This window comes from Cebidichthys violaceus, unplaced genomic scaffold (assembly GCF_023349555.1).
Source record: "Cebidichthys violaceus isolate CVI_PGR_0920_01 unplaced genomic scaffold, fCebVio1.0.p SCAF_22, whole genome shotgun sequence".
Taxonomy (NCBI): Eukaryota; Metazoa; Chordata; class Actinopteri; order Perciformes; family Stichaeidae; genus Cebidichthys; species Cebidichthys violaceus.
This window is the reverse complement of record NW_027176395.1, coordinates 4647090-4662232: the sequence shown is the minus strand read 5'-3', so window position 1 is coordinate 4662232 and position 15143 is coordinate 4647090. Positions and strand designations below refer to the sequence as shown.

Genomic DNA, 15143 nt, shown 5'->3' with positions numbered 1-15143 from the left:
TTCCTGACTTGTTCAAGTCAATGATTCGCTTTTTCAGATCCATGCTGAGCTCCTTTGACTTTCCCATTGTAGCGTTTGTGGGCGTTTGTATCCAATGAGCCCTATTTAAATGGCTTCAGAGAAGTCACCAGTTGTAGTCACTCATAATCACTCACAAGAAGTTAAGAGGCCATGCTATGAAGCTCATTTCATTGACACAACTTTCTAAGTCACCAAAATTGCTAATTCATGTTGCTGTATGTATATTTTTGACCCAGCAGATTTTGTCACTTTTTCTGTTAACCCATAATAAAGTCATGAAAGAACCAAACTTCATGAATGTTTTTTGTGACAAAGAAGTATCTGTTCCAATCACTCTATCAGAGAAAAATCAGAGTTGTAGAAATAACTGGAAACTCAAGAGAGCCATGACATTATGTTCTTTACAAGTGTATGTAAACTTTTGACCACAACTGTAGGTAAGAACACAGCTAAGTAGGTAGGTAGGTAGGTAGGTAGGTAAGAACACAGCTAGGTAGGTAGGTAGGTACCTAAGTAGACAGGTAGGTAGGTAGGTAGGTAGGTAGGTAGGTAGGTAGGTAGGTAAGAACACAGCTAGGTAGGTAGGTAGGTAGGTAGGTACCTGAGTAGACAGGTAGGTAGGTAGGTAGGTAGGTAGGTAGGTAAGTAAGAACACAGCTAGGTAGGTGGGTAGGTAGGTACCTAAGTAGACAGGTAAGAAGACAAGTGGGTAGGTAGGTAGGAAAATAGACAGGTAGGTAAGAAGACATGTGGGTAGGTAGGCTGGCAGGCAGGTACACAGGTAGGTAGGTAGGTAGGTAGGTTGGAGGGTAAGTAGACATGTAGGAAAGTCAACAGGTAGGTAGGTAAGTTAACAGATAGGTAGGCAAGTAGACAGGTAAGCAGGCAGGTAGGTAGGTAGGTAAGTAGACAGGTAATTGTAGCAGCTTTGTAACCTTAGCTGGTTGTAGTGTACAAAACACAGAAGAGTTGACTTTATTTTACCCTGTACAAATTTCATTGAACATGCCTTGATAGGTCTGGACTTTTCTACAACACACACATCCTTTAAAATACTTTTTGCACACATGGTAGAACCTTGGTAAGGAGACAGACCACAAACATCTTTACCTCTGGATGCTTTTCAAATCCTTTTAACGTTGCCTCGGTTTCCACCTGTTAACCTCAACCCTTGTCTGTAAGTAAGTAGTGACTTACGGAATGAAATGAACCATTGTTTTTACTAATATGTGTACTAACTCATTCACTATTCATCATTTGTTTTTCATTTGTTTTAATGTATTAACAAACCCTCTGGTCAACTGTGTAAATTCGTTTCTTACCCACCCCACCTTTTTGAAAAGCAAACAGGGCAAACAGGCATTGGACGCGCTATGGTAAACACACTCCATTGTATGGTAGATATCATTATTATTATCCTTTTTTAGTTTGCTGTGCTTTTCCTCTTCATCTACTTGGACTTTAGTACATAGAGATACCATTACCCCACGAAAAAAAGCAATGGTATTTTCCAGCTTTCATGTTTGTTTTTCTTGTCCTTCTGTCGTTCTCCTGGTTGCTTTTCTGCTTTCCTTTTTATTGTCATCCTCTTCTTTAGTCAGACATAACATTTGCTCCTCTAGGGTTTGACTGAAACTGTTTCATTGCAGATTTCCGTAATAGGGTGTTTAGATAACTGTTAAGAAGCATATTACAACCGAAATTAGAGAGAGTCAAAATCCACACTGAAAGTCTGAAAATTGTTTCCTGTGCACTACAGTATATGTGCATGACCTGACATGGACTAAATCCACCTTGCACCCGACTCACATTTTCAATCACACTCCTGAACAAGTGAAAACTAGAGATAACTAACATTGCATTGGAAAACTTGATAGCCACCAATTCCACCAGGGCTCGAAATACAAGTTTTCTGTGTACATGCACTGGTGCATGAAACTTTTTAAATTACTCGCATCAAAAATTTTGTTTAGTGTACTTGTCCTTATTTCCCGGCACTATCACTGTGGCCGGATCCAAAAGAAATCCCAAATCGACCGCTGTGCAGCCAGGTAAAAATGTTGACATTGTATGTTTCTGTTAATCGCGGATACGTTAAATGAGGCTGTTTTTTGTTTGTTTTTTGCATTTGGTCGGAGCAGTGTTTTAGTACTCGTTATTGAAAGTTACTTGGTATAATGATGAGTATAACAGGCCAGAAAGTCGACTGAGGGGTGGGAGGGAGGTGGAGATTGTAGGGATGGTTGGGTCAACCATGTCCCGTGTGAAACCAAAAGTCAACGTTGACTTTACCCTTGTCATGCAACAGCATTGTGTTTTTTAAGTAACATTATATAACGTTGCGCAAGACAATCTGCCAAGGGTGTTTTTTAATTATTTACACTAGTTATGTTATTACATTGTTAGGTTATTATTTTAATACAGACCATGATGTTTGTCTAACCTTAACCAAGTAGTTTTGGCTGACTTGACCAATTTTTTTGGGGGGGCTTTCTGCCTTTATTGGACAGTGATAGTCAGGAAAGGGGGCGAGAGAGAGAGGGGGTCAGTGCGTGACAGTTGGCAGCCCTGAGTTCCGTCCACTGGTGCATGTAGAGCAGAGAAATACTGTATGAGCACAGATAAAATGTATCATGCACTACTGTGGATTTGCACGTGGTATTTGGAGCCCTATCCACTTACACCACAAGCATTTTGACTGAACAATAATTATACACAGATTTGACACACTTGGGAAGTCCACAAAGTACTAGGAGAGGACATTTACTGTTGGAAATAAATGTTTAGATGGTAGGTAATTACAATATAAACTTACAACCGTGGATGACAATGAAGATTGAAAGTGTAGTTTCAGTACAGCACTTGGTAAGCTAAGCAGCAAGTGAATGCTAAGAATTAAGTAGTTTAAGAAGCCTTTATTAAATAAATACATTGATAATATAATGAATCATTACGTACAAATAATTCAGTGTTTGCGCCCATTGGCAGTTTATTCAGGTTCAACTGTGGGAAAGTAGGAGGAATATGACTTCATAACAGTCATATATTATGTTTTCTATTTAGAATATTTGTTTATGTATTTGATTTAGCTCTCCTTTAATTACAACACGTTTGAATACGCGCAGCTTTTACTTTGAAGGCGAGCTGTCTTGTTTACGGCTCTCGACTTCCTTTACTCATTTTTCATTATTGAAAGTGGATAATGGAACAAGCTGGTGTTTTGGTGCACGTGTTCATTCAATGCGACAATAACACAGACAAAGCTTTAACCGCGTTGAGGCAGCATCGGCTATCGAACAACAAACTGACACGTAGCAGAATACATTGACATTAACACAAGTAGACCAATGAGATTATTAATAGGTTTTTACTACATGACTGATGCCCTGCAGTGTTGGTGTGTCCTCTGCATTCTGTGTGTCCTGTCTGCATGTTTGCGTTCCATTTTGTGTGGCTTGACACTAACTCCTCCCTCCTCTCCGTTGGTTTGTGAGTGTTTTTCGTCTGCCCCTGCATGCTACTTCTGTTGTCTTTATTAGTTTCAGTACCTCATCACATATTTAGATACAAAAGGAGATCAATAAGAACAGTAAAAGCCACATAGTTGTGTATTAGTAGAACTACATGATGACAAATACCAATGCATGTTTGTGAGTGTCTGGAGCTAAATTCACCCTGTTTACATTTTTATTTTGACATTTTACTAACCTTGTATACCTATTAAAAGTTTCAACTTCTACAAATAGCATCTACTAATTTACATCAAAAATGAAGAAAATGATGGGCTGTCAGATTATCTTTATATCTGTCCTGTCTGGTCCATAACACATACAAACACATCAGGTCTGAGATTTATAATTTACACAGACCCGAGTGAGTTCTAAAACACGAGACAATCTTCGATCCTGAAAATCAGAGAAAAACATAATATTTCAAGCTCACTGTTCATTTCTCTCTGTCAGGTGACAATATCAGTGGATGGGATTCTGACCACCACGGGTTACACCCAGGAGGACTACACCATGTTGGGCTCTGATGACTTCTTCTATGTGGGTGGAAGCCCCAGCACTGCTGACCTACCTGGATCTCCAGTCAGCAACAACTTCATGGGTTGTCTCAAGGAGGTAAAGTACCTGGCTTGTGATCATGACTAAACAGCTCATGTCTAGCTGTCCATACCGTCTCTGAGACAAAACCTTGGCTGTTTAGCTGCTAGATGTTCCACTTCCTTTACCAGCTAGTCTTTGGGTTTATTAGAGCTTTTTTTGCTGCCGTGTCTGCCAATGGGATTGATGAGAGCAGTGTCATGAACCATTTAATAAATCTACATGCCATAAAAACAAAACAGTGTGCCTGATCTCACGGAAACAAATGAAATGACCACAACCTCTTCACAGCGTATCGGGTGGTGCAGGCACCTAATGTGTTAAAATGACGTGCCAGCGCTACAGGAACAATGCTGATGGACAGACATTTAGGATCCTTTTTCATGGTGGATACACAAATTCCCTGGTTCAGCAGAAATAAGTCTGGATCACTAATCTACAAAGGGTGGAGGTCAGGACTGATGTATGGGTCAAAATCAGGAGATTAGTGTCCGTGTCCTGTGTGAAACCAAAACTCGATGTTAAGTAATTGTGTTACCTAAACTTAATGTTAAATCGTTTCTGTGGTGTTAGAGGGAAGTTTGCATTATATGAAGTGTGGTTGTATGAGGTACTTCTCCATAGTCAGTGTATTACCTTCTGTAGATAGAGTTTGGAGAAACAAACAGGAGTAATGCGATGTACTGCTAAAAGTGCAGTGGATCATTATTCATTAAGTGTCCGCTATATTTAGAATAGTTTCCAATGGGGAACTGAACTGAAAGTGAAACTTATCTATGCTCTCTTAAAAGCCACCAGACCCAGTTGACAAAACACAATTTGCTTCTGCCCCTATCTTCAGCAGTACAATGCTTTGCTCCTGTGCTGGTTTTCCTGTCTGTATACTGACTATGGAGAAGTACCACATATAACCACACTTCTGATAATCCCAAACAAAGGGTGGAAGCTACGCTTCTACGACCATGCCGTTGGCCAGGACGGCGTTATCAGCTGTAACCGCCGTATGAGAGCAGTGCAGAGCAGCGACCGTGAGCTAACCAGTGGAGCACGCTCACATCCACGAACCGGCTATGTCAGCAAAGCATGGAGAAGCTCTGATAGAGAGAGAGAGAGAGAGAGAGAGAGAGAGAGAGAGAGAGAGAGAGAGAGAGAGAGAGAGCGTGTTCTCTAGGGGGACACCATATGTTATTAGTGTTCACATCCAACCTTGGAGTTTAATCTGCCCCCCGTGTTCTTCACTAGTTAATCCGGTCTCTGAAGAAATTTCCCTTAAATGTTCCTGTGAATAAGAAAAATCCCCCATGTAAATCTCCCCTTTTTTATTACTATGCATTAAAATCACAAAAGATGAGCCTTTGTTTACATGAAATATTAATGAAAGTTTAAAAAACTTGTACAGTGAAAATGACATAGTTTCGTCAAACAGTGGAAATACAGTATCTAACCACTACAACTCACTTCCTGAGTTATGAGCTTCAAAGCTCTCAACTTTTCCATTACCACCGATGTTAACAAACTCACGAATCTCCTCAGCAAAACAAAAATTAAGGAACCTTTTAATATGCTAATACCACTAATATTTGAACAATGTGTATTTCACACCATTGCATTCGGCTTATTGTTCTGTCACTCAAATCCCAGTCAGTAAGACTTATTGGCAATTATCAAGGTGTGTGTAAAGACTCTTTACAGAGCAGCCATTAATAAGTTGTAATTAATAGCATTAATTATGGCCCTGTTGCATTTCGGCCTTGCTAGTGTAGCTAAAGGCTCACTGGAATGACTGCAACACTAAAGAGCATGGGCCATAATGAAGGACTCCTGTGTCTGCCCTGCTATGACATGGCAGAGTGGATGCTGGGTAATTATCCACTGTACAGTCACATGCAGTTGGACATTCCTGACAGAACTGCTTAGCACTTCTATACCAATAGACAGGCTAATAGCATTCAATGCTAACACTTTAACTGACATTTCAACTGCTGTCAGCACTTACACGACCACAGTTGCATGTTATTGTTTCATCTCTTCAAATTGTGCTTCTTCTTCTGTCCGCTCAGCAGTCCAGCTGACATTTCAGCTGCGTACAGTGCATACACCGTATCTTCTTGCGGTACTTACATCGTCTTGTATCAGTATTCAAATTCAAATCAGTTCGGCGGTTCGATCCCCGGCTCCGCTAGTCCATGTCAACGTGTCCTTGGGCAAGACACTTAACCCCAAACTGCTCCCGCAGGCTCTGTAGCTTTGGTGTGAATGTTGTATGACTGTGAGTTAGCCCTTGGTAGCCCCTGTCATCGGTGTATGAATGAGCGTGAATGTGAGCGTTAAAGCGCTTCCAGTGGTCGGATCACTAGAAAAGCGCGACACAAGTACAGTCCATTTACCATTCCTTCACTTCAAGTAATTTCGAACTGCTTTCATAGCTTACAACTGGCTGCGAGCGATGCAGCTCTGCGCAGTCGGACATCCTGTTTCTAATTATTCCTGTTCCTCGCTTTGAAAGCGCTGCGATGGATGGGCAATGTCTGATTGGTGAAGTAGAAAGGAGGAGTTTTCTAAAGGAAACCTCCTCATTTCACTACAAAAACCTTAATAAGGAGGCAGCTGACTGGAAGGGAGATCTTGTGAAGGTGTCCTACTTGCTGTTGACTATATTGTACATCATTTCCAGTATATATCACAATATGAAACAAGTGTATTCTGTTTAAAAATAGCAACTCGCCCATCTTTTAACTGGTTACGTCTCCAGTCGGATCCGGAGCTCACATCTGATAGGGATGTGGTTTGTTTACATGACGTGATGTGGCACTTGCGGTGAGAACAGTAGTTCCGCTTTAGAGGGGCTGTGAGGGTAAATCAATGTCAATATCCGCGAGGACAAATGAGATCAACGCGTGCGCATGAAGGCACGCATATTACTATTGTGAGCGCTTTTTACATCACTGCGTGCAGAATATTTCTACTCGCACGAGAAAAATTGGAGCCTGCGAGGAGAAAAACATGCTGCGCCTGGCTTCTACTTTTTCCTCCACTACATCTCAGAGGTAAATATTGTACTTTTTACTTCACTACATCTCAGAGGTAAATATTGTACTTTTTACTCCACTACATCTCAGAGGTAAATATTGTACTTTTTACTCCACTACATCTCAGAGGTAAATATTGTACTTTTTACTCCACTACATCTCAGAGGTAAATATTGTACTTTTTACTTCACTACATCTCAGAGGTAAATATTGTACTTTTTACTCCACTACATCTCAGAGGTAAATATTGTACTTTTTACTCCACTACATCTCAGAGGTAAATATTGTACTTTTTACTCCACTACATCTCAGAGGTAAATATTGTACTTTTTACTTCACTACATCTCAGAGGTAAATATTGTACTTTTCACTTCACTACATCTCAGAGGTAAATATTGTACTTTTTACTTCACTACATCTCAGAGGTAAATATTGTACTTTTTACTCCACTACATCTCAGAGGTAAATATTGTACTTTTTACTTCACTACATCTCAGAGGTAAATATTGTACTTTTTACTCAACTACATCTCAGAGGTAAATAATGTACTTTTTACTCCACTACATCTCAGAGGTAAATATTGTACTTTTCCCTTCACTACATCTCAGAGGTAAATATTGTACTTTTTACTTCACTACATCTCAGAGGTAAATATTGTACTTTTTACTTCACTACATCTCAGAGGTAAATATTGTACTTTTTACTTCACTACATCTCAGAGGTAAATATTGTACTTTTTACTTCACTACATCTCAGAGGTAAATATTGTACTTTTTACTCCACTACATCTCAGAGGTAAATATTGTACTTTTTACTCCACTACATCTCAGAGGTAAATAATGTACTTTTTACTCCACTACATCTCAGAGGTAAATATTGTACTTTTTACTCCACTACATCTCAGAGGTAAATATTGTACTTTTCACTTCACTACATCTCAGAGGTAAATATTGTACTTTTCACTTCACTACATCTCAGAGGTAAATATTGTACTTTTTACTTCACTACATCTCAGAGGTAAATATTGTACTTTTTACTTCACTACATCTCAGAGGTAAATATTGTACTTTTTCCTCCACTACATCTCAGAGGTAAATATTGTACTTTTTACTCCACTACATCTCAGAGGTAAATATTGTACTTTTTACTTCACTACATTTCAGAGGTAAATATTGTACTTTTCACTTCACTACATCTCAGAGGTAAATATTGTACTTTTCACTTCACTACATCTCAGAGGTAAATATTGTACTTTTCACTTCACTACATCTCAGAGGTAAATATTGTACTTTTTACTCCACTACATCTCAGAGGTAAATATTGTACTTTTTACTTCACTACATCTCAGAGGTAAATATTGTACTTTTTACTCCACTACATCTCAGAGGTAAATATTGTACTTTTTACTTCACTACATCTCAGAGGTAAATATTGTACTTTTTACTTCTCTACATCTCAGAGGTAAATATTGTACTTTTTACTTCACTACATCTCAGAGGTAAATATTGTACTTTTTACTTCACTACATCTCAGAGGTAATAGATATTAGAGATGGAATGCATTACTTGTTTAACTTCCTCACACAAGCTCTAATCAACTTCTTTTACATTATTAAAATGACTTATGTCACACATTTTTACTTAATAAACTTTTTTTTCAATTCTCATATCACTTTAATGGTGTTTTTATTATTATCATTAATTAAATAATAACAGGAAAAGAAAAAGTTCATAATAAATATTTTAGTTTATTAGCTGTAGGCCTATTAGAAATATTCTTGTAAATAATTGTGAAAACCTTAATGCCTCCTCTGACAATAATCAAAATGTATTATTGTGACTGCCCTAATTTGCACATGCATAACTTAAATCATAGTAACACACTTACTGCATAATTTATTCAAAATCTGTACATAAAACTAAACTATTATATTTAATATGACATAAATATATATGCTATTCGTCCTCAGTCAGAAAGAGTAATCCACATTCTGTTTAACCCTTGTATTTGTACACTGTGTCAGATAAAGATCAGTATGAATATTATACTTTGAGTAGAATTAGATTCCAGTGGGATTGTTTCTGACTTCCAGTAACTCTACAGCGTAAATTCCATCATCACTTCATTCATGTTGAAGAAACTGACTGTTATATTCAGCTTGAACTAATGTCTCATTTTATTTTCAGTCAGAGGCAGACAGCTTTAGAAGTGCTGCCGTTTTTTTCACAATCTAATAACAATTTTCATATTGGAATATCTTTTTTTTTACTATTTGACTATATATTGAAATCTAGAAAATGACTTGACAGCATACTGACTCGAGTCAATTCTTTCCAATGACATTTAACTCTTTCATTGCTCCAGCTTCAAATCACACTGCATCAGTTGTTCAATATCCCCATGCAACATTTCACAAGCAAAGAAAACAATTTACACAATTAAAGCTCAGAAATACATTTCACTTCATAATACTTTCCGTTATTCATGTATTTATATACAATTTATACCATATATATATATATATATATATATATATATATATATATATATATATATATATATAATTATATATATATTTTTTTTTAATACATATTTGTATGACCTCCACAATAACCCCCAGATCAAATGTATCATGCTCACATGAATCAACATTAGTGTAAAAGTTTGTAGAACAGACGTAAAACTGGGCATTTAAAGGGTATTTAAAGTATTCTTTGCTGTTTTTCCTTTGCTTCAGTGAATGCGGATGTGATTCATGTCATCTCAGTGGAGCCTCTGCAGCAGATTATCAAGTTACTTCTAAGATAATTAGTTTTCAGTTGCTTTGCTTATACCAACTTTCGGAGTGTAAGAGCTGACCCATTGAGTCAACCCATACACACACACACACACGCACACACACACACACACGCACACACTCACACACATACACACACACACGCACACACACACACGCACACACTCACACACACACAAATCTGTTGTTCCCTCAAGCTGATGATGTCATATCTTTGCACTTGCCTGCTGCTGCGCGTGGCAGCAGGGACCTGGCTTTCTCTGTCACTGGTTGACAACGACGCGCACACACACCCACCCACCCACACACCCACACACACACACACACACACACACACACACACACACACACAAACACACACACACACACACACACACACACACATCATATGGCCCGCAGGGAGGGTGAGGAAGTGGCGCAGTAGCCATTTAATCCCCCTCTGGCCCACTTCCTGCTCTGTGCCATGCTGGGCAGGTTTGTGATACCAACCAGCCCTCACACACACACACACACACACACACACACACACACACACATATACAAAAAATTTAATACAAATATGACACATGCACACCCAGGCATGCACATTAGGTTTAAGTCCTTTATTCTCTCATCATGACATACAGAGATATCAAGAATAAACATGACGTTACATAACAGACCCAAGACACACAAACACATTTTCATTTGGCTTTTGACACACAATCACTCAGGTCAAAAATACTGCACAACACAAGTATTGATTTATGAACTCAGTAATCTGCAAATCAAGCAGCAAAGGCATATGAAAGCAGTGCTGCAGCGTATGTCACATATGCATTCTTCATTTTCAAATAATGTTTGCTACTAAAGCAGTGTAGCTGACTCGTGATTTATCTGCCTGTCAACCATGTTGATAAAAGGTTCCTCTTTTATGAACTGTGTACATTGTTTGTATGTAAATAAAGAGGATTTATCATTTCATACTTTGCTTTGACTTGATTGAGAATTAATTTTTCTCCACAGTGAATTACATTATTGTTCACATTACAGCTGCAGTCTTTGTGTCATCAGAAGTGAATTCACATCATCTGAACAAAGACATTGTTCACTCCCAGCTTACTGCTGAACAGACTACTGCATTGATTTAGCATTACACTCCTAAACTACACTATGTCTGACAGTCTGTGGACAGTTTAAAAAAAAAAGAAGGATCAATTCTGATGCAGCAGAGTGACATCACTTCAATCAATCAATTAGACTTCATGCAGGTCCCTCTGCAGCTACAAAAACGGTTTTCACATATGCTGTAGTAGTAAGTTAGTCAACGTTGATGGACAATGTCAAATTTTGATGTATCAGGAGAGCCTATTAACCTACAGACTGTGAAATAAGACGACTCAGTCAGTCGTTTGTGAGCTGCCTACATCAGAAAACATCCATCCATCTATTCTCTTCCACGTATCCGAGGCAGCAGGCTTAGGAGGGTGTTTCAGACGTAGCTCTTCTCAGCAACGCTTTCCAGCTCTTCCTGCAAAAACCCGAGGCAAGACGAGATATATAGTCTCTAGCGTGTTTTGGGTCTGCCACGGGACGTGTCACTGGACTTACCCAGAAAACCTCTAATGGGAGGGGTCCAGAAGGCATCCTGATCAGATGCCCGAACCACCTCAACTGGCCCCTTTCGACACGAAGGAGCAGCGGCTCTACTCCCAGCTCCCTCTGGATGTCTGAGCTCCTCATCCTATCTCTAAGGCTGAGCCCAGCCGCCCTACAAAGGAAGCTCATTTTTGCCGCTTGTATCTGCGATCTCATTCTTTCAGCTGTAGTGACAACCGACTACAGCAATCGGAGCTCACTCAAGCTAATGTTGAGTCGATGTGTTCATATGCAAAGACAATGTTGGAATCCGAAGATTTCTCTGGCCCCCTCCCAAACCTGACCAGTGATGACATGTTTATGGTCTCCTGTGTTGACTTCAGTCCCAGATCGATCATCTTGTCCTTAGTGCTACTGGTTCACTGAGAATGACACTCGATTGCCTCATGCTTCATGGTATAACCATCAAAACCGGAAATTTAAGTAAACATCAGGAAACTTGAAAGGATTTGGCGTTCCACCAATTTGGAAGAATCACAGTTAGTTTGGTGGGATGAGCCTTAAAACATATAAGAAGGTCCAGAAATCCACAGAATAATCGTCCGCACTCCTGTTGCCCTGATAAAGGCCAAGCATGTGGTTAGAAGCACAACCAATGTGGTCAGGATGATTAAAAACAGTTCTCATTTTGGAAATAGAATCTTCATCTGAATCAGCATTCATTGAACGACTGGAATGAAGAGGCTGCTTGCCCAAGCCAGCGCCCTTCCTCTTAATGAGGCCATAGTGTTTAGCACCTTGGATTGATTGTCAGAAAACAACCATGGATCATTGCAGGACGAAGCCATGGCAGTTATCCAGCAGACAAATGGATTGTTCTAGTCTTCTGACCACTACATGTCATTCAGCCATTCATACACTGATGGCAGGCTACCATGCAGGTGTCACCTGCTCATCAGGACTAACCCATTCGCACCCATTCACAAAACAATGGCACAGCTTTCGGGAGCAATTTGGAGTTAAGTGTCTTGCCAAAGGACACATCGACATGGACTCGATTCTGATTGAGGGACGACCCGCTCTGAGCCACAGTCGCCACTCAGTGAGTTCAGAGATGTGATTTACTGCACTTTGGTTGCTTTTTGCGAGGAGGCAGATGTGCCGATGTGATGTCCCAGGAGAACAGGACCCGAGAGCAGACACAGGCTGGAGACAAAGGGACGTTTTAAACAGATTATACAAACACCAGTGGAGAATGTGCAAGGAGGAGAGGGAGTTCCCGGGAGTGAGCGAGCAGGCAGGAGATGAGAGAAAGCTAGGAGAGGAGAGGAGAGGAGAGGAGAGGAGAGGAGAGGATGGTGAGTGGGCAGACTGAGTGAGACTGGAGAGCAGAGAGAGGAGAGAAGAGCGAGGTTTATATACAGCTTGATGAGGAGAATGAGCTACAGGTGTACCAGCAGCGCTCTGAGGTCCACGCCCAGACACACACACACACACACACACACACACACACACACACACACACACACACACACATACACACACACGCAGACATATGACTCACAAACACAGTAAGACAGGGTAAACAGAAGAGTAAACTGATAATTTCCTGTTGAAGAAATGCATTTATAAATGTGTTTGAAGTGTGGATTCTGTTTTAATTTATGACTATTTTTTGTGTAAATTGAGAAATATTTTTTGTCGAGAGTCATTTATATATGAATCACAAAATATTACATGTGTTAATCCTTCTGTGTGTATTTGTATTGAGAGAGATCTGACACCGTAGAAAAAGATAAGATAACTTTATTGATCCCAAGGAGTTTGATCAAAGATTAATAATTTAATATAATAATAATAATAATAATATAAGAATAGGAAAAAAATACATATATATAAACGTATATGATCAATATAGCAATGAGTATTAAGTGTATATTCAGATATGTATCAGAGTAGTTTTACGAGTATGAGTATGTGAGCACAGTATCTGACCTGATACCAGTATCCAGTAAAATGTACTCATAAAAGCTACTTGAGTACATGTAACTCATTACTACCCACCTCTGCAGGTAAAATGAGTAGGAACTAATCTGGTGAGAGCGCATTATCTGTTCACACACTGATTAGTTGATTATAAAGCTGACACATCAAATCTTCAAAATCTGAAAAACGCACTGCCTTTCATTGTCCATGGACAACATAGTACACACACATACACACAGGCGTTCTTTGGTCACAAACACAGTGTGTGAAAGATTGTCATCATTCCTTCTCCTTCCTAAACACAGGCCCACCCTCCCACCCACCCATCTGCAGCACCCACCAGCTCTCCCTCTGCCTGTAGTCCAGCACCCTCTCGTCCTCCACTCGCTGCCATTAGGGCTAATTTGCCTGCTGCCAATGCTCTTGTCCTCGCCATCCACAGAGCGGCATTATGGATAAATGTTTTGTTACCATGGCACCAGGTACTGGTCGCCCTGGGCAGCCCCTGTGGCTGGCTGGCCCATGATTATTACGCCTTTCATAAGCCAGCAATTATAGCGAAAGCCTACATCTCAAGACCTACAAAATACATAATGGCCTACAATAACACATAATTGCTATAACTGCATTGTCATTACACCTCCATCAAGCACTCATATGGAGCCTGACTGTGCCTGTATTACTGTAGCAGACAGAGCATGAACAAAATAGAACTGAGTGCTGTTTGGGATTCTCCAGTAGTAACAGTACTTTGTTACTGTAATTAAATATTTTCACAGCATTTGTAGCAATTATTAGAAGTACTCTGTCTGCATTCTCTTCCAATACAGTTTAAAAAAGAGGTCCCCTACTTCTACGATACATCATGAGGGAAGTATTCTGCCGCTTTACTCCACTGTATTTGTTTAACAGCAATAGTAACTTGGACAATGTATGTGTTGTTTCTATCTTGGAGCTTTTTAATAAATCCAATGTTTTATGCTGGAAGTGTGTCGTATACCCATTTGGATAATTGAATGAATTGAAAGCGGGGCCTTCTTATGTAGATTATTTAAATGATTTCCTTCATACCCGGTTACCCCAGAAGCTGTAAGATGAAGTTATGTTTTTTTCCTTTAATGTCTGATGATGGAACACTGCTTAAAGTCGATGCTGCATATTCTTCATTCTAAAGTACTCCTAGTTATTATACTAGTTTCTTTTTTTTTTTTTTTTTTTTTTTTACCAAAACCCAATAACCCATTCTGCTATCTATCTAAAAGTCATATCCAACCATTAGATGTCTTTCTTTGGCATCTTAGCGTTGCAGAATAGAGACAAATATAAGTATTGTTGCTTTGTAAAAGTACTCATAAAAGAAGTATCTCGTAAGAAAAACACTCAAATAGTGAATAATTTCATTACATTGCATTATTATGTTCAAGTAGATCCTCACATGCTTTCTCAGATTTAACGTGGACTTCTTGATAGTGGAGATGTCTCGTTTTGAGCGCCGTGCAACACGACTGTTGAGAGACGGGTGGAAGTTTTGTAGTCGGTGTGTGAACGTGATTGACACAAAGTGAGGTCGTCAATTTCAGACAAAAAAAACACACTGCAAAAGCGTTAGCAAAAAAAGAAAAGTAA

The 15143-nt window shown here is 39.4% G+C and overlaps 1 protein-coding gene across 6 annotated transcripts in view; it reads left to right on the top strand.

Annotated features, from left to right (window-relative positions):
• Positions 1–15143, top strand: part of nrxn3a (neurexin 3a) — a 154359-nt gene that overhangs the window by 80593 nt on the left and 58623 nt on the right. For all 6 annotated transcript variants that reach the window (XR_011103564.1, XR_011103563.1, XM_068717645.1 and 3 more), the window contains one exon: positions 3984–4145. Coding sequence is in view for 4 of the 6 variants with exons in the window: in XM_068717645.1 (XP_068573746.1) it covers positions 3984–4145 (162 nt within the window). In the remaining 2 variants the exon portion in view is untranslated. The remainder of the gene's footprint in view (positions 1–3983; positions 4146–15143) is intronic.